The following is a 26,723-nucleotide window of genomic DNA, read 5'->3' as shown; positions in this document are numbered from 1 at the left end:
TCAAATCTTGAATTTACTGTTTACTGGTTGTATGACTTTGGGCACATCAATTCAAATCCTTGAGCTTCAGCTTCTTCATCTGAAAATTGGATAGAGTAGTAATACCCATCTCTGTAGACTTGTTGTGACAATAGAATGAGTTAATGCATGAAAAAGAGCATTCTTGCTGGCACGTGGTGGCACTCAGGTAATGATAATAACTATTCTTTACCCCATTATTATTAAAGCAGAGAGGCCAAAGAGGCCTGAAGGATTGGAAAGCTGCCACAGTCAACCATAAGGGAATATCCTAATTATATTACATTATATTATGTTACATTACATAATACAGCCTAGCATTTATTTTCAAGCTAACCAAAAAATTAATTTTTCTATCTAAGCAGTTTCTAGCATGGAAGCGTTTCTACCCCATAAATTATCGAGAATGAATAACACACACACACACACACACACACACACACACACACACACACACACCAGAATTCCACAAACTTGATTTGCAAATATTGTCAAATTAGATATTTATAAGATAATGAAATACAGCTTTTTACAGAAGATGTGTATTACAGCTGTTAAAAATCCTTCAGGACTATGAATGAGAAAAGCTTGAAGCTAGAACTTTCTAATTTTCTTGATAGACAAGTAGTATGCTGCCTCTGCCCCTGCTCTTTTATTTCCAACCTTTGACATTCACTGATCTTCTTTAACTGCATATTTCCAGGATTGATAAATCAGGAATACTTGAGTGCTTTCATTTTAGACAAGACACCTGAAGTTCAAGAGAACAAAACAGCCAAGCTCTTGAAAGTCATTACGCTTTGCTAGACCAGTGATCCTTGACCATATCAGGTCAGGCACTACTCTGCCCTTTTTTAAACAAATATTTTGTAATACCCCTTGACTATACTGAAATGAGATCCATGAGTAATATAACCTGTCTAATCACAATTAAATTATGCACATACTTCCTTAACTGCAATACAAAATAGCAACAAAGCAAAAGTTATTTATAATATAGTATTTGTTTCATTATAAATGCTCAGACTTGTCTACAGTAGAAAACATAGTAAAGTAGTCAGGTATGTATGGCTTGTACGTTAAAACACTGTGAATACAACAACTACTAATGAAGTCCAGCGCAGGTGTGTTGGGTTGTCAACTCTAATACCACGAGTGGCATCACTGTTGGTGACATTTAGAGAATCCCTGTTCTGAACAAAATGAAAGTGTAATTCCCCTTCATTTAGTGTATATAAATTACCATGCAAAAAAGTATTTGTGTTTATATGTAAAAGGAGTTAAGTGCTAAATTGGGTAACTATAAACAAATTTTTCACTTATACAGATGGCTGATAGGACATTCTAAAATCATGGAGAATGTGGGATGTGATTTTTTAAATGAGAGATTGTCCTTCATATTGTAATGTCACCTGTCCTCTCGCTAAATGCCTATAGTGTTCCCCAATCATAACCACAACCCACAGCCCCACAAGTATCTCAGAGAACCTCTGGGGGTGTTACCACTTCTACTGAGAATCATGTTCTAGATATGTTGACTGGAGTACGTATAACTAAAAGGTTTTAAAATTACTAAGGCCGAAGTCCATCCAAATAAAACTCACAGTTGTCCCTTTACACTCTAGACATGTCAAAATGTAAATCTGATCATGTCATCCTTAATGCCAACCTTCTTTAAACAATTTGTGACTCCCCACTGAACTCATAATGAAGACCTAAATACTTAGCGCAGCCTGTGATCCCCTCCTGATCTGACCCTTGTTGGCCCCAAGTGCTGGTGGCTCTCCTGGCTCCCAGCACTACAGTTATGTTGGTCTTCTTTCAGCTGCTGGAATAAATCACATCAATTTCACCACTGCACTTTCAGCCCTGGCCCCTGACATTTCATACTTTTTTCAGTCAACTCCTGCGCTTCCTTGAAATTGCAGCTCAATGATCACACCCTCAGAAGAGTGTTTGCTGATCTCAAAACAGGGTTAGCACCACCACGTATACCTCTTCTCATAGCCTCCACAGCAGGGGTAATTTTACGTATATGTATGGTTGGATTCATGTCTGTCTGCTCTGGTAGCCTTTGAGCTTACTGAGGGAAGGAACCATGCCTGCTGTCTCTTCTCAGTGACTGAAATAGCTTAGCCCCTCACATATTCCATTGAGTGCATACACAGATGACTGAGTAGACAAAGGGATGGTTGAATGAAAAAATGAGCAAACATATGCCTGTAGCTAAGCTGACATTCCTGGGCCAAGCCTAGTTGAGTCCGTGAGTTTGTTTTCTAATCACAGCAGAGCTCACGCCCAACTGCTTAGAGAAAGTAATGCTCTCATGTATGACTTATTTGGCAAGAACAATATGTTAACCTTCTAGTGTGAAGTGAGAAGGGGTGTGGTTGAGAAGTGCAAGGGAAGATGAGATTCACAGCAGAGGGAGTAGTACTTCCGTATTCTTCAGTTGAACAAGTAATAAATAAATTTATTCTTGTCATTTCAAATTCTGATAATACCCTGAATGAAAAAGTTTCCCATTACCTTCTAGTCCTCTGCCCAAAACATTTATGATTAACAATTGGTTGTACATTCTAATGGCCATAGCCTCTGAATTTAATTATATATATATGCATAGATGCAGACATAGCTCTCCTTCTCTCCCTGTTTTAATTTTCCTTCAAATATAATTTTATTTGGATATAAAATATGTAAAGTCTTGTGGAAAAGATAGCATGTTCGATTTGTAAGTAGATGACTAAAGTACCTGAAAGCAGTACTTTGGTCAAAATAAATAACGACATGTTATTTGTTATAGATGAATTGTGCCTCCTCCCACTCATATGTTGAGCCCTAACCCCCAGTGTAGTGGCATTTGGAGATGAGACCTTTGGGAACTAATGATAATTGGATTTAGAAGAGGCCCTCATGGTGGGATTAGTGCCCTTATAAGAAGAGATACCAGAGCGCTTGCTCTCCCTCCACTGTGTAAAGACACAGAGAGAAGGCAGCCTTTTGCAAGTTAGTAAGAGAGCTTTCACCAGGAACTGATCTGCCAGCATCTGGGTCTTGCACTTTCCAGCCTCCAGAACTATGAGAGAATAAATTTTTGTTGTTTAAGTCACCCAGCCTATGGTATTTTGTTATGGCAGCCTGAGTGGACTAAAGCATTATTGTAGCAGGTGATATAAGCATAATTTCCAGGATAATCTAATGGCATCATTTATTCCTTAATTTAAACAAATATTTGTTGAGTACCTACTATGTGCCAAGAAAACAAAGGCTCTGCTTTCATGATGCTAACAATCTATTGGAGAGTGGGGGTGAAGGGGTTGGGAGATGCATTCAGTAGACACTAAAAAGCAAAGAAACATGCTGGATAAATGCCATGAAGAAAAATAAAGCACTGGAAGGAATTTTACAAAATTCAGATGTAAGAAATGCCAGATTTCTTTTAATCTCTAAATTAGTAAACTTTTTAATGAACCTTCAAATGGGTTTCAAGGGGAAATTTAATCTCAGACATTTTGTGGACTTCTTCTAGTTTCCGGGACAAGCTGGACCTTTTGCTTTTTAGTCCACTCTGATTACCACACCAGGCTAGTTGTCCACTTTTACCTGGTCCCAGGAAGAAAGGAGGTTTTGCTGCTTCCATATCAAGCTTGACACTGGGGCCTTTGATTATAGTGGTTGGTCTCTATGGGTGCCGAGAGGGAGTGTGGTGTTCCCTTTTGCTGTTCTTGGAATCTGCAAACCCCTGCTTTCTCCTTGTTATAGCTCTACAAATCTCCCTCCCTCCTTAGTTAGCTACTTCTGCCTTTAGGTCAGGTGACTATGCTCTGGTGCCAGAAACCGCTGCCTTCAGCTCTGCAACTTGAAAAACCCATAACCAATGTTGCTGATAACTCAAAACACAAATTTTAGTTATCTTCTTGCAAGAGAGAAGAAAGATAACCACTCATTCCTCCTAGTCTTTTTTTTGTGTGTGGTTTTAATAAAACGGTCACAAGTTAATCTCTCAACAGTTATTTTCCTGGACCTTTATGTAAATACACATTTTTATAAAACGTTGAACTTGTGATTTACTGTTTCATACCTGCTTTTAGCACTGAGCCATACTTATGAGAACTTTCCCCTGCTGTTAAATATTCTTTTCAAACCTGGATTTCAGTGGCTGTGTAAATATTAAATAAATATGAAATTGTTGATGTAACTGATACCCAAATTTAGACAATTAGGTTATCTCCAGTTTTCCTAATTAGAAGCAATATGATTATGAGTCATAATATATATATATATATATAAATCTTTAAGAGCAGCTCTAATAATTTATTTCTTTAGGATAAATTCTTAGAAGTGGAATTATTGGAGCATGAATGTTTTTAAGATTGTTTTTACATTTGTCACAAGCATAGTCTGGACATGCATTTATGAACTGTAATACAATACAGTTCTTAGATTTGCCAGGTGGGAATGCTCCAGCAGTCATTTTTGTTTGTTTGATTTTTTTGTTTTTGTTTTTGTTTGCTTTAACATCTTTATCGGAGGATAATTGCTTTACAATGTTGTGTTAGTTTCTGCTGTATAACAAAGTGAATCAGCTATACATATACATATATCCCCATATCCCCTTCCTCTCGCGTCTCCCTCCCACCCTCCCTATCCCATCCCTCTAGGTGTTCACAGAGCACAAAGCTGATCTCCCTGTGCGATGCAGCTGCTTCTCACTAGCTATCTGTTTTACATTTGATAGTGTATATATGTCCATGCCACTCTCTCACTTCGTCCCAGCTTACCCTTCCCCCTCCCCGTGTCCTCAAGTCCATTCTCTACGTCTGTGTCTTTATTGCTTTCCTGCCCCTAGGTTCTTCAGAACCATTTTTTTTTTAAGATTCCATATATATGTGCCATATAGTAGGAGCTTAATTAATATCACAGTCTCCCCACTTCCAAGGAGGAAGTTTTAAACCTAGAAGCAAAGAAAGTAATTTGCAATGGAGAAATGAGGGTTAGGGTAAAGGGCATCTTTCAAAATGCTGTAGGTCAACTGGTCTTCAAAATTGTGGTCCCAGACCAGCTGCATCAGCGTCACCTAGAAACTTGTTAGAAATGCAGATTTGGGGACTCACTCCAGATGTACTGAATCAGAAACTGTTGGCGGGTCCAGTGCTCTGTGTTTTAATCAAGCTTTCAAGGTAATTTTGGTGCTCCCTTGTGATTCTGGAACACCACTGCTTTGAAGCTCTTATTATGAAAGTGTTTTATATGAATTATTTAATTTAGTCCTTCTGTTTTTTAAAAAAAACATTTTTAAGAAGAGAAGCATACTGTTAAAAAAAAACAGCTAACTGGGCCACCTGAAAAGTTATTAAAAACCCAACGTAACATAAGCCAAATAATAAGAAATTCTTTCTCCCTCAGAAAAGACTTCTACCCAATTTGAAAATATAGGATTCCAGGTAATTGTACATCTAGAGCATATCTGGAATGTGGAAACAAAGGTCACACGAATCAGAACAGAGGCTATTTATCCAGAGCTTGCTATAGCAAGTCAGCCATCATCACTTGCATTTAGCAAAGACTCAAAGTCAGGAGGCAGAGTAGAAAAGATTATAGTGAAAAAAACAGGGCTTCAGCTGTGCTCTAATCAGAGGTTGTTGACCTAGGAAAGCAGGAGGTGCACAAACAAGAAGTGGGACATCTAATGTAGTTGCTTTGGGGAGCATATTTGGCTTTCTGTGGTTAGTCTTGAGCTGGAAGCAGGTAGGAGGAGAAAAATAAGAAAGCTAGCAGTCATTGAACAAGTCCTGACCTTCCTGGGCTGGTTGCCACAGAGATTGTCAGCGTTTTATTGTTATTTATAGGGTCTGGCTATTGTTTGTATGTCAGTCTCTCAAGAAATCTAGAAAGAAAGGGCACATATATAAAGGAATGATGTATGCTTTAAAAAGGTTACAGTTACATTATTTATCAAGTTTTTTGGTTATAGGGAAAAACAGTTAACATACTCATGGACCCTACTATTTCTATTTTGATTAAAAAGGCATTTTGAACATTAATTTATATAAGAAATATTGCCAATCCAAATATTATGTGAATTTAACTTTCCTACGTGTATTCCAACTGTCACGGATTTTGTTCATGGGGAGTAATAGAGGTAATGAAGACAATACATGCATGACATAATTAGTGGTAAAAAAACAACATCTTCTGTCAAAGTAAAAATTGCACTGGACAAAGTTAACAGGTAAGGATGACTTCTTTCAAAGCTATTGCAATAGAGAGAGAGCCCAGAATATAGTCTGAACTCAGTTTCACTGAAATGACAGTCAGGAGAGGCTTTCAGAAATGGAGTGGGGGGCAGGGACCCTAAGCCATCTGTGTTTGCTAATTGACCTTTCCCAAAGGAAAGAGGAGGTAGTTTTACAACTTGGAGCAATGTGCCCACAGAAGGTAGGAAGATAGGCTTCTACCCTTTTATAGAGACTGGGGATGGGGGCTTTCTCTTCCTTGATGATTACATTTCAAAGAGATGGTTACCAGGCCCTTGCAGAAGAAGACATCCTAGCTTGGAAAACTGGCAAGAGGCTTTTAAAAAGATTTACATCCCAAAGGGCCAGAGAAAGAATTTACAATTACAAGTTTTCTGAAGTAAAACGCTCTAAGAAAAGGGAGGCTAGAGCCTAGAGTCAGGAAGAAGTCTATCTAAAGTTCAGTCAAGCTGAGTGAAAAGTTAAGGCCCTCTTGTTCAACACCCAGTCTTTTATCATTATAGAAAACACCAGGGACCTTACACTTAAGGTTAATAAAATTCACACTGAGAAGAAAACATCCAGTTTTAGTCAGGCTCTCATTTAATTTAGAGTGCTTTTGCATTCTTTGTGCTGACTGTTGATTGGTAAGAAAATGAACACTGTTTGCTGTAACTTAAATGCAATTATTTCATAAAGGATTGTGCAGTGGTGGGCAGGATGGGTGATGAAAGCCCTCAGATAGGGAGTATTTTGAACTGCTTGGAATCCTTAATGGATGTACTGTGTGTATTTTCAAGAAGAGTGTTTCCTGTGTGGTTGACACAACGGTGGCAGAGGAGAAACATTCTGCAGAGATCATTGGTCCAGTGATGGAGCTCTGTTGTCAAACGTAATTTTATTGCAAAGCTCAATACATAAAAAGAAAAGGAAGAACTACTATAGTTATGCTGCCTCCTTGCTTCACTTCGTTCCCAGAAGTGGCCCTGCGGTATTCCCAGGGAACTATCAAGAAACACATTTTTTTCTCACTTGACACTTTCTTTGCACTTGGCTTCCACAGCAACACACTCACCTGGTGCTCCTCAGGCACCCCAGTGATGTCTGCTCTGCTTTCTTTCTCAGTTTCCTCGGCTGGTTCCTCCTTCTCTACTGCATATCTCAGTATCAGAGTTCATCAAGACTCTGGCCCTCTTCTTGAGTGATTGCATCCTTCCCCAAGGCTCTAAATTCCATTAAAATGCTGGAAATCCCAGTGTGTATCTCTGGCCCCATCACCCTTTCTGAGCTCCAATGTGAGTATCCATTTGCCTACTTGACATCTACACCTGAATGTTTTATACATATCTCACACTTAACATGTTTTCCCATCTCATTAAATTGTACCATCGTTTACTCAGATGAGCAAATCAGAATTATAATTTTCATTTCTGCTTTCTATCCACTCATGGAATCTTTTATTCTTACCTATCCCTTTACTTCTCAAATATACCCACTTCTCTCCATCTCCACAGCCGCCACCCTATTCCAAGCCATTGTCTTCCCTTACCTGAACCCTGGCAAGGGCCCCTGACAAGTTTACTTACTTTCTCTCACATTTACATCCCCACTGTCACCTTTCTCCTTAAATCACTTTATTGTATTCTCATTTGTTGTCTAATAAAACATGAACGTCTCACCAGCACATCCAAAGCCCTCTGGATCCAACTTCTGACTACCTTTTGGAGCTCATTTCAGGTTCTTTATTCCGTGTTCATTCTTCTCTGATAGTACACACCAGATGTCTTTCCTGTCTCAGGGCCTTTGCACTTGCTCTTCTCCTGGTTCCTCTAACTCATGGATCCTTCATGTGTATCAGAAGAGCTATATCCACTGTCCTCTGATTGCTTGTTTTCCCTTTAACCTAGTTATTCTCTATCACCACCATGTCAATGTCCTTGATAGTCTTACTGCCCCAAGTGTGATTCACGAACCAGTGGCAAGAGCGTCACTGATGCTCTTCATGAGCCTATGTACGGGCTTGTGAGGAATGCAGAACCCCAGACCCCACATCAGACCAAATAATCAGAATCTGCGTTTTAATAATATCCCCAAAAGATGCATATAAACATTAAGGTTTAAGAGTGTAACTTTGAAACACTGATCACAAACTGTATTTCTTTGTTAGTTGTATACTTGCTTATTGTCTGTTTCCATCAGTGGTGTGAATTCCATGAAGGTAGGGACCTTGTCAAGCTTTACTGTTGTATTCCAGTACTTAGCATAGGTCTTGGCATATGGTTGGTAATAAATACATATCTGATAAATGAGAGATTTATTCTAACTTCCTCAATTGATCCAGGATAAAACTGAGGCTCAGAAAATGGAAGTGACTTTTTTGAAATTACATAGCTATTGTTAACAAAGCCAGTGCAAAAAAAAAAAAAAAGAGAGAGAAAAGTATTCTTGACTACTAACAAAGTTTATTGTGTGTGTGTGTGTGTGTGTGTGTGTGTGAGACCTTGAAACCAATTATTCTGGATGATATAACAAGGCATAACCTAAAACTTCCTTAGCTATTGTCCCTAATGGGCTTCTGATATTAATAACAGTGATTACTTATTTATACTATACTTTGTCATTTACAGAGTGTTTTCACGTATACTAACCTATGTAAAAATTTACCCAGAATTACTGTCATGTTTTCATTTATTAAGAACGGAGAAAGTGGTAAACAGAGCAAGTTTGTAGAATTTCTTTATTCATGGATCAAGAGATCACTGGAAAAGGAAAAAAGAAGAGAAAGTAAAATTTCTCATAAGAATAACTGTCAAAGAACTGATCTAGTGGAGTGGATAGCTCTTTGGACAGATAAGAATTGTCTGGTGGTGGTTGACAGTAGTCTTGGAGGGTATCAGAGGTAATCCAAGGATCTAACATAGAGTCAGTAGAAGTGGTTCCTAATTTATTTTAATTATCATTACTGGACTTCCATTTAGTTCAATGGACAGTTCCACCTAATTAAAAATGCTATGGTTACATTTTGCTCTTCACTCACAGTTTAAAGTTTAGCTATTTCTAGCTCCTAATTGGCATGCCACAGATAAATCATAACATTGAACTTGCAGTTCTCTGAGCCTGACATTCCCACCTAATTTGAAATATACATTCTCTGGAGCCAGAGGTGTTCACCTCAGACTCTGAATCTGTTCTTTTCTCTTACAAGAGGAAAGGCAGTGCAGGGGAGATTGTTCTCATGGTGAGGGTGTGGTTGATGGACAATTCATGTTATGAGGATATGTTAGGATCACTGTCCATAGACAAGAAAGGGACCTAAAATCATCCAGTCCCACCTGCCTCCAGTACAAGAAACCTATACAGCATCCTGATACAGGGTCATCCATGTATTCTTTTTTATTGTGATAAAATATATATAACATAAAATTTACCATTAATACATAAAGTAACCATTTAACATGTACAATTCAGTGACAATAAGTTCATTCACAGTGGTGTGCAACCATCACCAATATCCATTTCCAGAATTTTTTCGTCACCCCAAATAGAAATTCTGTACTCATTAAAATAATTCACTATTCCCCTCTCATACTACTTTGCTTCTCTATGTATTTGCCTATTCTAGGAATCTCATATAAATGGAATTATACCATATTTGTCTTTTTGTGTCTGGTTTATTTCACATAGTATAATGTTTTCAGGGTTTATTAATGTTGTAGTATGGATCAGAACTTCATTTTTTTTTATGACTGAATAAAATTCCATAGTATGTATATACTACATTCTTTCTGTCCTTTCACCTGTTGATGGACACTCGAGTTCTTTCTACCTTTTGGATATTGTGAATAATGCTGCTATGAACATTGGGGTGAATGTATCTATTCATGTCCCTGCTTTTGATTCTTTGGGGTGTATACCTAGGACTGTTACTGCTGGATCATATGGTCATTCTATATTTAGCTTTTTGAGAAACCACCAAACTGGTTTCCACAGCAGTTCACCATTTTACATTTCTACCAGGAATGCACAAAGGTTCTAGTTTCTCCACATTCTCAACAACATTTGTTATTTTTCAGTTGTGTTTTGTTTTTATAATAACCATCCTAATGGGTGTGAAGTGGTATCTAATTGACACCTAGGTATTCGTAAACACTTCCTGAGCCAGGGCACTCAAAACAACACCAGGAAGCTATTGGGGATCATCCATTACTAAATCTTGCCTCCCTCTAGCAGTGATTCTCAACCTTGTTGCACATCAGAATCACTTGGGAGCTTTTAAAAATTCTAATATTCAGGCTGCAAACAAGACTAATTAAATCAGCGTCTTTGAGGATGGGGGCCTAACATCAGGATTTTCTAAGGCTCTTCAGGTGATTTCCGTATGTAGCCAAAGTTGAGAACTACTGCTTACAGCCTGCTCACTGGTCCTACGTAGTCACACAACCTCAGGTCATAAAGTGTGACAACCCTATCACTGAGCCTTCACTGACAACCCCCATAAAATAGCCATTTCTTCACCCCCCCACACTGAGAGTTCTCTCTTCCTTTCTCTCCTTGATTTCTTGCCATAGTTCATATTATTAGCTCACTTCACATATTTTCTTGCTTATCTATTTATTGCTATCTGTTTTGCTTATTTTTGCTTCCCTAAGACTACAACAATGCTTAATGCAGGGTAGGTGCTCAGAAAGTATTGTTGAATGTGCACGTCCACCAGAGGGCAGACAGCAGAAGCAAGAAGAACTACAGTCCTGCAGTCTGTGAAACAAAAACCACCTTCACAGAAAGATAGACAAGATGAAAAAGCAGAGGGCTATGTACCAGATGAAGGAACAAGATGAACCCCCCGAAAAACAACTAAATGAAGTGGAGATAGGCAACCTTCCAGAAAAAGAATTCAGAATAATGATAGTGAAGATGATCCGGGACCTCGGAAAAAGAATGGAGGCAAAGATCGAGAGGATGCAGGAAATGTTTAACAAAGACCTAGAAGAAGTAAAGAATAAACAAACAGAGATGAACAATACAATAACTGAAATGAAAACTACACTAGAAGGAATCAATAGCAGAATAACTGAGGCAGAAGAGCGGATAAGTAACCTGGAAGACAGAATGGTGGAATTCACTGCTGCGGAAAAGAATAAAGAAAAAAGAATGAAAAGAAATGAAAACAGCCTAAGACACCTCTGGGACAACATTAAACGCACCAACATTTGCATTATAGGGGTCCCAGAAGGAGAAGAGAGAGAGAAAGGACCTGAGAAAATATTTGAAGAGATTATAGTAAAAAACTTCCCTAACATGGGAAAGGAAATAGCCACCCAAGTCCAGGAAGCACAGAGTCCCATACAGGATAAACCCAAGGAGAAACACGCTGAGACACATAGTAATCAAATTGGCAAAAATTACAAAGAAGAATTATTGAAAGCAGCAAGGGAAAAATGACAAATAACATACAAGGGAACTCCCATAAGGTCAACAGCTGATTTCTCAGCAGCAACTCTGCAAGCCAGAAGGGAGTGGCATGATGTACTTAAAGTGATGGAAGGGAAGAACCTACAACCAAGATTACTCTACTTGGCAAGGATCTCATTCAGATTTGATGGAGAAATCAAAAGCTTTACAGACAAGCAAAAGCTAAGAGAATTTAGCAGCACCAAACCAGCTCTACAACAAATGCTAAAGGAACTTCTCTAAGTGGGAAACACAAGAGAAGAAAAAGACCTACAAAAACGAACCCAAAACAATTAAGAAAATGGTCATAGGAACATACATATCAATAATTACCTTAAACGTAAATGGATTAAATGCTCCAACCAAAGGACATAGGCTTGCTGAATGGATACAAAACCAAGACCCATATATATGCTGTCTACAAGAGACCCACGTCAGAGCTAGGGACACATACAGACTGAAAGTGAGGGGGTGTAAAAAGATATTCCACACAAATGGAAATCAAAAGAAAGCTGGAGTAGCAATACTCATATCAGATAAAATAAACCTTAAAATAAAGAAGATTACAAGAGACAAGGAAGAACACTACATAATGATCAAGGGATCAATCCAAGAAGAAGATATAACAATTATAAATATATATGCACTCAACATAGGATCACTTCAATACATAAGGCAAATGCTAACAGCTATAAAAGAGGAAATCGACAGTAACACAATAATAGTGGGGGACTTTAACACCTCACTTACACCAATGGACAGATCATCAAAAATGAAAATAAAGAAGGAAACAGAAGCTTTAAATGACACAATAGACCAGATAGATTTAATTGATATTTGTAGGACATTCCATTCAAAAACAGCAGATTACACTTTCTTCTCAAGTGCGCACAGAACATTCTCCGGGATAGATCACATCTTGGGTCACAAATCAAGCCTCAGTAAGTTTAAGAAAATTGACATCATATCAAGCATCTTTTCTGACCACACACTATGATATTAGAAATGAATTACAGGGAAAAAACCATAAAAAACACAAACACATGGAGGCTAAACAATACATTGCTAAATAACCAAGAGATCACTGACAAAATCAAAGAGGAAATCAGAAAGTACCTAGAGGCAAATGACAATGAAAACACGATGATCCAAAACCTATGAGACGCAGCAAAAGCAGTTCTAAAAGCCTACCTCAAGAAACAAGAAAAATCTCAAATAAACTATCTAACCTTACACCTAAAGGAACTAGAGAAAGAAGAACAAACAAACAAAACCCAAAGTTAGCAGAAGGAAATAAATCATAAAGATCAGAGCAGAAATAAATGAAATAGAAACAAAGAAAACAATAGCAAAGATAATAAAATTAAAAGCTGGTTCTTTGAGAAGATAAACAAAATTTATAAACTGTTAGCCAGACTCATCAAGAAAAAGAAAAAGAGAGAGAGGACTCAAATCAATAAAGTTAGAAATGAAAAAGGAGAAGTTGGAACAGACACCGCAGAAATACAAAGCATCCTAAGAGACTACTACAAGCAACTCTATGCCAATAAAATGGACAACCTGGAAGAAATGGACAAATTCTTAGAAAGGTATAACCTTCCAAGACTGAACCAGGAAGAAATAGAAAGTATGAACAGACAAATCACAAGTAATGGAATTAAAACGGTGATTAAAAATCTTCCAACAAACAAAAGTCAAGGACCAGATGGCTTCACAGGTAAATTCTATCAAACATTTAGAGAAGAGCTAACACCCATCCTTCTCAAACTCTTCCAAAAAGTTGCAGAGGAAGGAACACTCCCAAACTCATTCTATGAGGCCACCATCACCCTGATACCAAAACCAGAAAAAGACACTACAAAAAAAAAAATTATAAACCAATATCACTGATGAATATAGATGCAAAACTCCTCAACAAAATACCAACAAACAGAATCCAATAACACATTAAAAGGATCATACACCATGATCAAGTGGGATTTATCCCAGGGATGCAAGGATCCTTCAGTATATGCAAATCAATCAATGTGATACAACATATTAACAAACTGAAGGATAAAACCATATGATCGATCATCTCAATAGATGCAGAAAAAGCTTTTGACAAAATTCAACACCCATTTATGATAAAAACTCTCCAGAAAGTGGGCATAGAGGGAACCTACCTCAACATAATAAAGGCCATATACGACAAACCCACAGCAAACATCATTCTCAATGGTGAAAAACTGAAAGCATTTCCTCTAAGATCAGGAACAAGACAAGGATGTCTACTCTCACCACTGTTATTCAGCATAGTTTTGGAAGTCCTAGCCATGGCAGTCAGAGAAGAAAAAGAAATAAAAGGAATCCAAATCGGACAAGAAGAAGTAAAGCTGTCACTGTTTGCAGATGACATGATACTATACATAGAGAATCCTAAAGATGCCACCAGAAAACTACTAGAGCTAATCAATGAATCTGGTAAAGTTGCAGGATACAAAATTAATGCGCAGAAACCTCTTGCATTCCTATACACTAATGATGAAAAATCTAAAAGAGAAATTAAGGAAACACTCCCATTTACCACTGCAACAAAAAGAATAAAATACCTAGGAATAAACCTACCTAGGGAGACAAAAGACCTGTATACAGAACACTATAAGACACTGATGAAAGAAATTAAAGATGATACCAACAGATGGAGAGATATATCATGTACTTGGATTGGAAGAATCAATATTCTGAAAATGACTATACTACCCAAAGCAATCTACGGATTCAGTGCAATCCCTATGAAATTACCAATGGCATTTTTTTACAGAACTAGAACAAAAAATCTTAAAATGTGTATGGATACACAAAAGATCCCAAATAGCTAAAGCAGTCTTGAGGGAAACAAATGGAGCTGGAGGAGTCAGACTCCATGACTTCAGACTACAGTACAAAGCTACGGTAATCAAGACAGTATGGTTCTGGCGCAAAAACAGAAACATAGATCAATGGAACAAGATAGAAAGCCCAGAGATAAACCCATGCACCTATGGTCAACTAATATCTGACAAAGGAGGCAAGGATATACAATGGAGAAAAGACAGTCTCTTCAATAAGTGATGCTGGGAAAACTGGACAGCTACATGTAAAAGAATGAAATTGGAACACTCCCTAACACCATACAAAAAACCCAACTCAAAATGGATTAGAGACCTAACTGTAAGACCGGACACTACAAAACTCTTTGAGGAAAACATAGGAAGAACACTCTTTGACATAAATCACAGCAAGATCTTTTTTGATCCACCTCCTAGAGTAATGGAAATAAAAACAAAAATAAACAAATGGAACCCAATGAAACTTAAAGTCTTTTGCACAGTAAAGGAAACCATAAACAAGATGAAAAGACAACCCTCAGAATGGGAGAAAATATTTACAAACAAATCAACGGACAAAGGATTAATCTCCAAAATATATAAACAGCTCATGCAGCTCAATATTGAAAAAACAAACAACCCAATCCAAAAATGGGCAGAAGACCTAAATAGACATTTCTCCAAAGAAGGTATACAGATTGCCAACAAACACATGAAAGAATGCTCAACATCATTAATCATTAGAGAAATGCAAATCAAAACTACAATGAGATATCATCTCACACCAGTCAGAATGGCCATCCTCAAGAAATCTAGAAATAATAAATGCTGCAGAGGGTGTGGAGAAAAGGGAACCCTCTTGCACTGTTGGTGGGAATGTAAATTGATACAGCCACTATGGAGAACAGTATGGAGGGTCCTTAAAAACTAAAAATAGCATTACCATATGACCCAGCAATCCCACGACTGGGCATATAACCAGAGAAAACCATAATTCAAAAAGACACATGCACCCCAGTGTTCATTGTGGCACTATTTACAATAGCCAGGTCATGGAAGCAACCTAAATGCCTATCGACAGATGACTCGATAAAGAAGATGTGGCACATATATACAATGGAATATTACTCAGCCATAAAAAGGAACAAAATTGGGTCATTTGTTGAGATGTGGATGGATCTTGAGACTGTCATACAGAGTGAAGTAAGTCAGAAAGATAAAAACAAATATCGTATATTAACGCATGTATGTGGAACCTAGAAAAATGGTACAGGTGAACTGGTTTACAGGGCAGAAAGTGAGACACAGATGTAGAGAACAAACGTATGGACACCAAGGGGGAAGTGGTGGGGTGGTGGGTGTGGTGTGATGAACTGGGAGATTGGGATTGACATGTATACACTGATGTGTATAAAATGGATGACTAATAAGAACCTGCTGTATAAGAAAATAAATAAAATAAAATTCAAAAAAAAAAACTTTTGGGTTACTTAATGAAGCATTCAGAGAACCTCTTTAATTTTTTTCCTATTTATTTTAACAAAATTTTCTAAGGAAAATTTATCATAAACATATAAGTAATTTTTAAAGCATGTTTTAAAGAGAATATTCTATATACTTAAAGCATCATCTCTTGGTTAATTAGCTGTTTTAGCAAAGAGGGTATATTTTGCTTTAAGAAGTTTTCTTTATAATATGTAACTCTTATACAGTTAAGAGTTGTATGTTAAACGCAGCAAAAAAATAAAAACCAACAAAGTATTGTGGAATGAATGAATGAATGCATAAATCTACTCTTATTTCAAAGGACCATCCTCAGATAGTTAAAAATAGCTTTTATGTCTCATCCTTGGGTCTTCTCTTGTCTAGGTAAAAGCTTTTCTATACCTGCAGCCTGTCTTCAAAGACATTGAAGAATAAACCTCACCATTATGAACACAGTGTCTTTCACTCAGCGAGTAATTGTGCACTTCCTATATACTGCATCCACCTTTACACTACATATGCTGTAGATTAGACACCGTGCCAGGTGCTGGGAATTGTGGTGAAAAAGATAACCAAAAGTGAGTCTGTGGGGGTAGGGCACAGACAATAACAGAAGTAATTTCAGATAACAATAAATGTTATAAAGAAAATGAAAGATGTTTGTTGGCTGTGGCACATTAAATGGGAGTTAATTTTAATCTGAGACCTGAATATTGAGAAGAAGCATTCCAGGAAGAAGGCACAAGTGTAGAGACCTTGAGGGGGGAACAAGTTTCAGAGGGACTCTGAGTCAGAGCCTCTGAGAAGGACAAGGGAAAGAGCATTATCACCTCCTTTATTAGACACTTTACCTCAATTAACATGGCCTAAAATCAAAATAGTTTTGGATAGCCAAAGCATGCTACTGAATTCTTTTTCCTCATTGAGTTAAATCTTACTTGTCCATTATTTGTACTGTCGATAGTTGGAATTTAGGTGTGTAAGGGTGATTTAGATGGACGTACCTCAAATTTCTTTTCATCTGAACCCTAGCCATAAGGACTTCAGTGAAGCAATAAAACCGCTTGTGAGCAGAGTGGAACTTTCTGACTCCTTATTCCAGTTGTCACCTTGTCTTCTATGCCAGGCCTAATGGAAAAAGTTTTGGACAAAGCCAGAGCCCAGACTTCATGGGCTGCTGCGATTTGGGACCAGCAGCCATCTTGGTTTTCAGTCAGAAGAGCTCAGTAAAGACAGATCTTTCTTGGTTCAATGGGACCTGTGTTCCTAGTGGTGGCCTACAGAACAAGCAGCTTCTCCCAGACTAGCCACTAACATAGTCTGACAACTCAGTTCCCCTCTCTGGGCCTTAGTTTCTCTGTATTGAAATGTGCGTTTGGGTCTAAGAGTTTTAAGATCCTTTGAAACTTCATTTAAAAAGATCATTTTACTACTCTATTAAAAATGAAACTTTTCCTGTAGCTTCTGAATAACCTGCATTCATTATGCTTTTATTGATAGGGGACACTCACTTCCAAGTTAGTAAGACAAAATGCTGAGTTGACAGTAGGAGGGCAGGGTTTATAGAATCAAATCAGTTGCTGAAATTTACAAGAACACAAATTTGAACTGTTATATTGGGCACCAAAAGAAATGTAGTTCAGGGCAGTGAAAGGAGTCCCTGAGTTTATTGATTGTCTGCTGTCTTTCCAATGGGCTTTGCAGAATACGGGATCAGTTTGTCCAGGTCAGCCATATAAGAACAGCCTTCAGCCATGACCTACTCCTTGGACAGCCCACGTGCACACAGCAGCTTCTGCGTGGGCTGGGATGCGGTACTGAAAACAGGGTGGTCCTTGTATTCACACAGTGGTTCAAGTTACTGTCATTAACTCATTCAAAGTCATCTTTCCTACATTTGATAAATGTGAGTGATACATTGAAATTGAATTTGTCAGTGGATAAAACAGACGACGTCCCTGCCCCATGGAGCTTACAACCTAGCTGAGTAGGTGTGCCAAACAAGAATCAACCAAAAAACATTTCTGAGCACAAGCTGAGGTCGGTGCTCTGAAGGAAAGCCTCAAGTTCTCTGGTGGAGAATCACTGTGCAGTCTCAAGAGAGTTAATCCACCTCTCTGAGCCTCCTCATTATGTAGGAGTTAACCAGGATAACATGTAAAGTGACAAGTGCAGACATTGGCATATATTAGGTGCACAGTACATGTGTGTTACAGCTTTGATAGTGAAGTTACCTTCCTGAAGATGAATGAGGAAAAGACTAATTTTCTTTCCTGTGTTTCAGAGTTTCCTTCAATTCTTCGTGTTTGTGTGTCTTCCAGTTCTAAGGAGGGTTTCGGGTCAGTGGAGAAAGTTGTGCTGCTCACATTTCTGTCGGCTGTTATCCTGATGGCAGTCTTGGGGAACCTGCTGGTGATGGTGGCTGTGTGCAGGGACAGGCAGCTCAGGTGAGTCACGTGAGGCAACCTCATGAGGAAACCTGGGTGGAGTTCTGGGCTGTCCCTGGAAAACTGAGGTCTGAATTTATAATTTCCATTCTAATTTGTAATTATGAAGGGAAAAAGATTCATGGGAATGATGTTTGGAAAATAGAGCATGGAAAAAAATCACATATAATCCCACAGTTCTAACATAACCAGTAGTACAAGCACATAAGTGAATTTCTATCCTGTCTTTTTTCCTGTTTCCTATGTTGTTTTTTCTGTAATAGTTGTGATCACTCTATATATAATTGCTGAGAGGACATCTAATCTAACCTCCCCACTTTATTAATTGGTTCAGAGAAAGGGTTTTAAACATGGGTCTTCTGCTCTTTCTGCTTCATCCTTGGCTGCATTTAGAATCACTTGAAGACCCTTTTAAAATTACTAATATGTGGCATGAGTATGTCCCATGCAATATTTGTGGTATACTTATATTAGAAAATTATTCGTTGTTTATCTGAAATTCAAATTTAACTGGGTGCCCTATATTTTATCTGGCAAACTTGGGGGTGGGTAAGTGGGTTCATCACACAGAGTCCCTGGACTAACTGATCTGGGGTGAGACCTGGGCATCAATACTTAGAAAAATTTACTAGGTGATTCTAGTGTGCAGGCTAGATCAAGAGCCACCAAGCCGTAAAGGGGGGTAAAAGATGCAGTGCTATCTCATCTGCTGCTTCCTCTTTAAGCAAGACATGCTCTAATCAAGGAAGTGTAAAAACTAAATTCTAACAAGTGTGGCAAATGTGAGGCACATGGTAGTCAAAGAGTGGAAGACGGTGGAATTTGACACTTTTTTTTAAGGGGGCCCCTTGGGAGGGTGTTCTGAGAATGACTAAACCGAGGCCTACAGGGTAGATGGGGTGTAGCTAGGCCAACGGTGGGGAGAGAGAGCACCCTGTAAAAACCCTTGAGACTCAGGGACTTTGTGCATCGGGGGCTCAAGTCAGGCCATTGTGGTCACAGGGGAGGGCAAGAGAGGGCTTCTGGAAAAGTCTGAAGTGACTGGACCACGCATGTGACAGAAGGGGAAACTGAATCTCACAGAATATGTTGCACATCTGACTTTTCTTTCCTTTTTTTCCCTCCCTTCTTTCCTTCTTTCTTTGCTTCCTTTCCCCCCTCTTTTCTCTCCTGCTCCTTTCCCCCTAACCTCCTTCCTTCATCCTTCCCACTGCTTCCTCCCTTATACTTTTCCACCCACAGGAAAATAAAAACCAATTATTTCATTGTGTCTCTTGCCTTTGCGGATCTGCTGGTGTCAGTGCTGGTGATGCCCTTTGGTGCCATTGAGCTGGTTCAAGACGTCTGGATTTATGGGGAGATGTTTTGCCTCGTCCGGACATCTCTAGATGTCCTACTCACAACGGCATCGATTTTTCACCTGTGCTGCATTTCTCTGGATAGGTAAGGCCAGAGCCATTTGCGTAGTGGAGATCCGTGCTGGAGACAACAGCCGGATGGCTATCGGGCTGTGTCTTTCTTTCTTCCCTAATTCATTAGAGGAAATGAATCTCAGAGAGGTAAATCTGGCTATTCACGTATTCATTCACTCTCCAGCTTTAGCACAGCACCCTTTTTAGTCAGGCAGTCTCTAAGGCGCTGCAGACGTAGAGATTAATAAGGCCAAGAACCTGCCTGCAAGGAGCTTACAGTCTAAGCTGCAATCATGTTTCCCACAGATAGAGCCCTAAGTTGTATACTGATGGCACGAAGAAAATTCTGAGGATGCTGAGAAGCAAGAATTAATCTCTCTGCCCAGTAGGCAGCAGGGTGGTTCAGAATGATAGTATTCTGTTTGAACATGACCTTCTGAAAATGTGTCTGTATCATCATTTTGTGTGCATATTTAGGTTTGTGCCTGTGACTGGGGAGCCTCTTTTCCAGAAAGTCAAAGGTGATTATAAAATCTCCAATAATTGTTTGCTTTTTGGACCCAAGCTAGCATTTAATTCTTGTTGCATAAATGTGTTCTTCTTCTTCACGTTTGACTTCAGGAGGCCTAATGATTTCTATCTTTGCCTCATTTGTTGGAGGTGCATGTTTACCATTTGTATCAGCACTTTTCATTTTCCAATTCCTGCTTATTTATATTCAATAATAAAGTCAGAATGCAGTTGAAAAGTCATACTATTGCACTAACATATGCTGCCATCACTGTAGTCATATCTTAAGGGTAGTTCCCAAAAGAAAGTGTGGTGTGAAATATCTCAGGTTAGCAGAATTGCCAGGGACAATCTCTTACTGTCTCTTGATTAGTCCAGAAGACCCAGCTTTCCACTTAGTCTTTCACTGTTTCTTTAATAGAGGAATAGGAAGAATAGTTGACTTAAAATTAGAGATTGTGCTATATCTAAAATACATACCTTTTACTGATGAACCTAGTGGCAGGGCAGGAATAAAGATGCAGATGTAGAGAACAGACTTGAGGAAGGGGAAGAGGTGGGGGGGGGGAAGGGGAAACTGGGACGAAGTGAGACAGTAGCATTGACATATATACACTACCAAATGTATAATGGATAGCTAGTGGGAAGCTGCTGCATAGCACAGGGGGATCAGCTTGATGCTTTGTGACGACCTAGAGGGGTGGGATAGGGAGGTTGGGAGGGAGGCTCAAGAGGGAGGGGATATGGGGACATATGTATATGTGTAGCTGATTCACTTTGTTGTACAGCAGAAACGAACACAACATTGTAAAGCAATTATCCTCCAATAAAGATATAAACATTTTTTTAAATAAAACAAAAAATGTACCTTTATACACTAAAATCAGAGTTTTCCCAGGTAATTACTCATGCTGTGAAAGATCCTTAGGGACTGAAACCAGCTGAGGGAACAGCAAATTCATCTCCTATTTTATGGAACAAGTGCTTATTGATTAGAATGGCATGTGTAATGGCCTGATCTATTTAAATTGTACATGTTCTCTCTCTCTTGCTCTGCCAAGAACGTATAGATGAATGTACATAATTTAAATGCCATGTATAATGAGATTCCACTCTACAACTAGAGATGGTAACATGGGTAAAACAGAACTGTTGGTTGGCAGGCAGAACTTTGATAGTGGACATCAAAATTCTAATAGTGTCACAATTTGAAATTTGTGTTTATTAGCTTATTTACAACAATCTGATTTCAGTGCATGAAAGACTTTTTAAGACAGTCAGTATATACTGTAAAAAAAGTTCACATTAGAAAAAATAAAATGTGAGGAAGCAGAAAATATATGGACATCCTGCAGGGTAGCCTGCATGTGATCATTGCCAAAATAAGTGGTGAGACTAAAAGTATTATAGGAACTTGGAGAAGGCAAAGTTGAGGAGATCAGGTTACCTGGAGGTAACCTTGAGGTTTGGGCAAAAAGCCTGAGTGGGTGGAGAGTGAAGAATGGGAGAAAACGTAGAATCATCTTCCTGATGTGGATGGTTTTCTCTGGGCAGCCTTGAGAGAAGAATTGAAGGTTTCCTAGGAAGATTTGGCTTCAGAGTTCCAGGTTGACTATCACCTTTTGAAACCATGAAATTTTCCCTGAGTAGGCCTCAGTTGTCATGAAGCAGTATGGGCTGGTAATTAAGAACCATCGGCTTTAGAACGGAGGTAATCCAGGTTCAAATCCCAGCTCAGCCAGTTTTTAGCTCTGAGAATGGTGATAAGTTACTAAGCCTTGCTGAGCCTCGGTTTTCTTACCTCTGAAAATGCGGGGCAGTAGCACCTATTTTATCAGATGGCAGTTAGGGTGAAGTTAGATGATCCATTTAAGGCATAGCATTGGCCCAGCTTGGTGCAGCCCTCCATGTTAGTGGATGTTAGTTCCAGTTTCTTGTAACTATCCATACAACTCATGATCTTTCTTACAAAACTTGGACCTCCTCCTCAATGAATGGCTTTTCCAGCAGCTGCCACATCCAGAAACCAGGTAGTTACTCTTAACGCGGTCTTCCCTTATCCCCTACATTTAAATAATGACAAGTCCTACTGATTTTTCTTCCTGCACAGATCCTAGTCTATTTCTTCCCATTTCTGTCATCCTAGTGCAAACTAATATCATCTCTTGTATGTCGCTGCAACAATCTCCCATTTTATCCCCACTAATTTATCCTCTATTTCATCCCTGCTAATCCGCTTGATACTTACAAGATCTCAGCGATCTTTTAATACTGCAGCTGTTATCTCATTGTTCCTTTGCTTAAAACTCTTCAATGGCTGTTCATTGCACTGAGGATAAGACCAAACTCCTTGACCTGTAGGGTTTTGCACCATCTATTTCCTGTCTATGTTCCCATCCCCACGTCACGCCCTTCATGCCCTTCACCAGCTTCACTCGACATTTTTTCTCTTTTTCCAGTGCTCTGTGCTCAGCCACTTCAGCCTTGGCTCCTCCCTCTGCCCAGAAAGCTCCTTTGCTCCCTCCTCTCTTGAATGTCTTTCACATTTTAGCTCAATCCTCTCTTCCTTGCAGAAGTCCCCTCTGAGCCAATCAAAACCATCCTTCTCCTTTGAAAACTTAGTGCAATTGTGATTAAAACCACAATTGATTTTTCTTTAATTTTTTCTTAAATGTCTCTATCTCCCCCAATGGGAAAAAGATCAAGGACATGAATAAGGACAAGGTTCCTCCCCTCACAGAACTTACCTTTTAATTGGGAGATTGATAGTTTACTAGTAATTACATAAACACTGATTTAGGTATTTTGTAAACACCATTGAACAAATGGACCGTTCAGCACATTCTCTTTTTTTAATAGTTCTGCCAATAATTCCATTTCCTTCTCTGATAGTGGACATCAAAATTCTAATACTGTAAGTTAAATGGAGTCAAATGGTTTTGTTTTCTTCTGGGAGTCTTGGAAACTTGCCATTTATCTCCCATCATTTCCTGTCCCAAGAGTGACATTCTCATTGAGGTAGAAGGTTCACTCTGGATGTTACAGGACATTTTAGCCTGAAAGAGTATGATTTATTTACATCTAGCTTCTATTTTGCTGTATTCCTCCCAGCATGACAACTGGGCTGCCATGAGACAGCCTGAAGTACAGAGTGAATGTCTCAGAGAGGTGTGATGTTGCTGCTCGCCAAGTGACTCCTAGCAAGGTATCTTGTCCTTCTCTCTAAAGCTGCCCTCAGTCTTTGGGGGTGACTGACATAGGGTAGTGCCTCTCGAGCAAGAATGCTCACCTTGATTCCTAATTCCACCCAGATGACAGACTTCTGTAGCAAAGTAAAATGCACAACTTCATTAATATATTATTGAATGCATTTCTCCAACCACCATCTTCTATCCACTGTGCTTCCTGGTGCTTTGAGAACCGAGACCTATTAATGAAAGTTTATTGACTCATGAGAAGTATTTCCCAAAATATGATTTAAATACATGCATCATATAGTATGGGTCACGGGAGGTCAAAAACTGCATTAAAGCTTTACATACAGTTGATTCTTTTAAATCTGAAGTTACTGTGAAAATTAAAACCAACCAAGTATTTGTAACAGAGTACTGGTTTTTAAGTGGAATATAATGCAGCCATTAAAAACCATGAGAAATAGCTCATGTGTTGTCCTAGAAAGATATCACTGGTTTATTATGTGGGGAAGAAAAGCAAGTTTCAGACTTTAATGTTTAGAATAATTCCACTTTTTTTTTTTTTTTTTTTTTTGCGGTACGCGGGCCTCTCACCGCTGTGGCCTCTCCCGTTGCGGAGCACAGGCTCCAGACACACAGGCTCAGCGGCCATGGCTCCCGGGCCCAGCCGCTCCGCAGCATGTTGGATCTTCCCGGACCGGGGCACGAACCCATGTCCCCTGCATTGGCAGGTGGACTCTCAACCACTGCGCCACCAGGGAAGCCCTAATTCCACTTTTATAAAGTAAATATATAGATGTTTGTATCTGGGTGTACATGAATGAGTGAGTGTGAGAGAGAGTAGGAATGAAATTGTACCAAACTATTAACAATGGTTATATGGGCACAGTAGTGGGTAGTGTTGGCTAGGCTGGATGGTCATTTGGATTTTTGTTGGGAGCCTTCATTTTTACTAATTTCTGAAATATGTATTCAGTTTTCTCTTTGCTAGAAGTTAATACTTCTTGAATGTAAGCATGTCCACAATAGCCTTTTAGCTGAAAGTGCTCCTGGAGCAGCACATTCCTCAAATCGCTGAGGACATTCTGACTTTAGTGTTAGAAGTTCCCTGTGAGGTCAGAACAAGGTGGGGAGCATGGATATCTTTCTGACCAGTGAGTTCTCTCTGCCTCCTCACAAAATGCCCTAGGATCTCCCCCCAAGGGAGCCTTCACCATCTCCTGTTGGCAGATTCTTCCTCGTGAGGACCCTCACCGTCATCTTTGATCACCCCACCCCAGTTCATGACCTTGTGTTTGATCTATTCCGACAAGATCTTTTATAATCATCACAGTTTTTAAAAAATCATAATAATAATACCTGAGCATTTTTTTTAAAAAAAGTTATCATTTCACAAGTAAAAATGTCCCCATTTCTTCCTCTCCACTTCCACCACTGTACACCCTAGAGTTAACAGCTGTAAATAACAGCCCCCTCTAAATCCCAATCATTTCACATACAATAAGCAGACTTGTTATGAACATGTTTTTAGTTTATTCAAATGGGTTTATTAAATAAGACTTTGAAGAGGGCTTTCTCTGTATATATCCTAATGAATTGCCTGAGTATAGTGTTTTTACCAACTTGCTTCTCGGATGATGTATTACTGAGGTCTTTTTCAGAATCATGTAACAGAAAATAAACTGATTGGTTCATAGCTGAAAAGTCAGGCTTCAGACATGGCTCTGCACGGCTTGAACATTATCATCTAGTCTAGCTCTCTCCCTGTGTCTCTGTCTCCCTCTCCTTTTTGTCTCCTTCTTTCCTTCTCTTTCTCTCTGTGTCTCCCTCTCTGTCTCTATTTCTCTATGTCTGTACCCAAATTTATATCTCTCTCTTTGTCCCTATGCTGTTTTGTTGTTGGATTCATTCTCAGGCTGTGTTCAGAAAAATAGCTATAGGCAAACATGTGTCTTAAACCATCCTTAACTCATGAGTCCAAAGAAGAGAAACAAATGCTATTTCTCATTGAAGAACTTTGGTTGGCTTTGCTTGAGTCAGACACTCTCCTCATGACTAACCATCGTGGGGTGGGGATGACACATCAGGTTGCTGGTCAGAGGTGAGGCACTGTGACTGCCAGCTTTACCAGAAGCATATGTTGCAGGAAAATGGCATTTCCTTCTGGAAAGAGGGATGTTGGGCAGATGAGGATAGCAGATATCAACTTCTCTTAAGCTGACCAAAGGACTTACAGGTATCTTTATGGAGCCTCTACAACATGACAGAGGTGTGTCATCCCCACGTCTTCTTTATATTATGCCACATATTGCTAGATCCTTCCACTGGCTTCATATGCCATACTTCTCAGACTTTTAACCATTCCTATCCTCTTTCTCTGATCATGCTGTATTTTGCCCTGCATTTGGCTCAAATATAGTTCCCTTTAAAAAAGCTATTTCACTTCATTGAGGATACCATCATCTATAGCATTGCAAGATTTTCTCTTTGATATGTCCATCTGAATTGTCACCCTTCCGCTTGGCAGCCCAGGAATTTGATGTGTTTTATCTGCAAAAATCCTCCAACAGTTTCTCAGTCACAGATTTTCTTTTAAAACAATTTAGCTTGTACAGTAAAACATACAATTCTGACTTAAAGATTGCATATTTCATCCTGTGCTGGAGATAAGTGTGCCTGCATTTCTTAACGATCTCCCTGGAGCATAACTCAATTTTGCAATGTATAAATGAAAAGTGTCTGTCACTGTGAACTTGTGTCACACAATTACATTTGTTTTCCCAATAGGATTGAAATACATTTCTGCAAGGAGTGGGGATTATAAGTTTCCCCTTCTCACATACTCTTTGAGGTTCATGCTTTGTATGTAATAATAATATTTGTTGAGTTTCATGCTAGAGGATATGAAATCTTATTTTTATATTAATTTCATCAAATACTTATTGAGTGCTTACTAATTGCCACAAGGTGAGTAGAGCACTGGAGGTGCAGTGGTGAACAATCAGAAAAGCTCTGAATCACAGAGATTTTAGTCTAGTGGAGAATACGGATAGTGAATAGGTAATTATAGTAAAATTGGTGGTCATTGAAATAGAATAAGGGGAAGTCAAGGAAGTTGTTG

The 26,723-nt window shown here is 38.9% G+C and overlaps 1 protein-coding gene across 1 annotated transcript in view; it reads left to right on the top strand.

Annotated features, from left to right (window-relative positions):
- Window positions 1-26,723, top strand: part of HTR4 (5-hydroxytryptamine receptor 4) — a 130,069-nt gene that overhangs the window by 59,665 nt on the left and 43,681 nt on the right. Inside the window, exons 2-3 of the mRNA XM_065873948.1 lie at window positions 18,361-18,486; window positions 19,729-19,929. Of these exons, the coding sequence (XP_065730020.1) occupies window positions 18,361-18,486; window positions 19,729-19,929 (327 nt within the window). The remainder of the gene's footprint in view (window positions 1-18,360; window positions 18,487-19,728; window positions 19,930-26,723) is intronic.

This window comes from Phocoena phocoena, chromosome 3, assembly GCF_963924675.1.
Source record: "Phocoena phocoena chromosome 3, mPhoPho1.1, whole genome shotgun sequence".
Lineage (NCBI taxonomy): Eukaryota > Metazoa > Chordata > Mammalia > Artiodactyla > Phocoenidae > Phocoena > Phocoena phocoena.
This window is presented reverse-complemented; position numbering and strand designations above follow the sequence as displayed.